Source organism: Sander vitreus, chromosome 24, assembly GCF_031162955.1.
Source record: "Sander vitreus isolate 19-12246 chromosome 24, sanVit1, whole genome shotgun sequence".
Classification (NCBI taxonomy): Eukaryota; Metazoa; Chordata; class Actinopteri; order Perciformes; family Percidae; genus Sander; species Sander vitreus.
The window spans coordinates 235,001-237,500 of record NC_135878.1 but is presented as its reverse complement, the minus strand read 5'-3'; the positions used below and the strand labels follow the sequence as shown (position 1 = coordinate 237,500).

General features: G+C 45.9%; 1 protein-coding gene across 4 annotated transcripts in view; it reads left to right on the top strand.

Annotated features, from left to right (window-relative positions):
• LOC144512962 (protein EFR3 homolog B-like) overlaps nucleotides 1-2,500 on the top strand; it is a 25,040-nt gene that overhangs the window by 8,684 nt on the left and 13,856 nt on the right. For all 4 annotated transcript variants that reach the window (XM_078243989.1, XM_078243988.1, XM_078243987.1 and 1 more), the window contains exons 6-11: nucleotides 20-141; nucleotides 250-399; nucleotides 911-1,006; nucleotides 1,096-1,174; nucleotides 1,277-1,412; nucleotides 2,450-2,500. The exon at nucleotides 2,450-2,500 is cut by the window's right edge and continues 96 nt beyond it. In XM_078243989.1, coding sequence (XP_078100115.1) covers nucleotides 20-141; nucleotides 250-399; nucleotides 911-1,006; nucleotides 1,096-1,174; nucleotides 1,277-1,412; nucleotides 2,450-2,500 — 634 coding nt within the window. The remainder of the gene's footprint in view (nucleotides 1-19; nucleotides 142-249; nucleotides 400-910; nucleotides 1,007-1,095; nucleotides 1,175-1,276; nucleotides 1,413-2,449) is intronic.

The following is a 2,500-nucleotide window of genomic DNA, read 5'->3' as shown; positions in this document are numbered from 1 at the left end:
AATGTTTTGTCTTGTGCAGTTTGTGAAGTTTGCGAACATCGAGGAGGACACGCCATCGTATCATCGCAGCTACGACTTCTTCGTGTCTCGCTTCAGTGAGATGTGTCACACCGAACACGAAGACACCGACATCCAGAACAAGTCAGTCTCTCTCAGTCTGTCTCCTGCTGACATATGGACTCATGACAATGCAGTAACTAGAGGGGGGTGTGTGTGTGTGTGTGTGTGTGTGTGTGTGTGTGTGTGTAGGATCCGTGTGTCAGGCATCCGCGGCCTGCAGGGCGTGGTCAGGAAGACGGTGGACGACGAACTGCAGGTGAACATCTGGGAGCCTCGCCACATGGAGCAGATCGTCCCTGCTCTGCTGGTCAACCTGCAGCAGCACACACACACCAACAGGTAGACACACACACACACACACACACACACACCAACAGGTAGAGACACACACACACACACACACACACATATACACACACCCCAACAGGTAGACACATACACACCAACAGGTAGAGACACACACACACACACACACACACACACCAACAGGTAGACACACACACACACACACACACACACACACACACACACACACACACACCCCAACAGGTAGACACACACACACACACACACACACACACACAACAGGTAGACACACACACACACACACACACACACACACACACACACACACAAACAGGTACACACACACACACACAAACATGTACACACACAAACATGTACACACACACACACACACACACACACAGGGTAACATATCTGACCTTTACTATACTGACTATACACTTAGCATTCTTTTTTTCGTGTGTGTGTGTGGGTGTGTGTGTGTGTACCTGTTCGTTTGTTTGTTTGTGTGTGTGTGTGTGTGTGTGTGTGTGTGTGTGCGCAGTGAGTCTCCAGCAGAGCAGACGGAGGTGTGTTTCAGGGAGCTGTTGGGACGAGCTGCTTATGGACACATTACCAACGCTGTCAGACCTGTGCTCATGTAAGACACACACACACACACACACACACACACACACACACACACACACACTCTCTGTGCTGCAGCAGCAGGTATGTCTGTGTTTTCAGGCACCTGGACAGTCACAGTCTCTGGGAGGGACGAAGCTTTGCTGTTCAGTGTTTTCAGATCATCATGTACTCCATCCAGGTTAGAAAAAGTACACTACCTGAAGTACACTCTACTTTTCTTTACTTCCCTTAACTTGACTTCATGTCACTTCTCTGAGCTGACATCTGAACTTCTCCTCAGCCCCAACACTCCCACCTGGTGATCCAGCAGCTGTTGGGTCACCTGGACGCCAACAGCAGGAGTCCTGCTTCTGTGCGAGCCGGGATCGTAGAGGTGCTGTCTGAAGCTGCTGCTATAGAAGCTACCGGATCTGTCGGTCAGTCGCTAAATATGTTCCCATGTGTCTAAGTGACTGATAGGAACAAAAACCTTTGAAATTAGTCCAGCATTAAACCGCTGACAGACTCAGATTACTATTGTGAGTGTCTGACAACATTATGAAAGGATCCCTACAGAGATAGACCTTTGAGTTAAAGAGGAAGATCCTTTTAGTTTAACATGAAACAGCCCCGAAATCACCATCACCAAACTACACCAGACTCCATGTAAATAATCAGGACTTTTAGCGTGTATAGAGCCAGCATATCTCCACCAGACTCCATGTAAATAATCAGGACTTTTAGCGTGTATAGAGCCAGCATATCTCCACCAGACTCCATGTAAATAATCAGGACTTTTAGCGTGTATAGAGCCAGCATATCTCCACCAGACTCCATGTAAATAATCAGGACTTTTAGCGTGTATAGAGCCAGCATATCTCCACCAGACTCCATGTAAATAATCAGTACTTTTAGCGTGTATAGAGCCAGCATATTTCCACCAGACTCCATGTAAATAATCAGGACTTTTAGCGTGTATAGAACCAGCATATTTCCACCAGACTCCATGTAAATAATCAGGACTTTTAGCGTGTATAGAGCCAGCATATCTCCACATGTAAATGGGTGAATTAAGGGATTATTTCGACCAAACCAGAGTGGTGATTGTTGGAACAGTGGAAAGACGAACCAAGACGGCTTCTGATAGTTTTATTTAGTTTCTGTCCACTTTGAATGAAGTGTGTTTTACGCTGATAAAAGTCCTGATTATTTACATGGAGTCTGGTGGAGATATGCTGGCTCTATACACGCTAAAAGTCCTGATTATTTACATGGAGTCTGGTGTAGTTTGGTGATGGTGATATCGGGGCCGTTTGATGTTAAACTAAAAGGATCTTACTCTTTAACTAAAAGGTCTATCTCTGTAGGGATCCTTTCATAATGTTGTCAGACACTTAGAATAATAATCTGAGTCTGTCAGCAGCAACAACAGAACTTTTAGTGAACACTAACCCTCTGTGTTTGTGTTCTGTAGGTCCGACTGTACTGGAAGTATTCAACACATTACTGCGACAGCTGAGGCAGA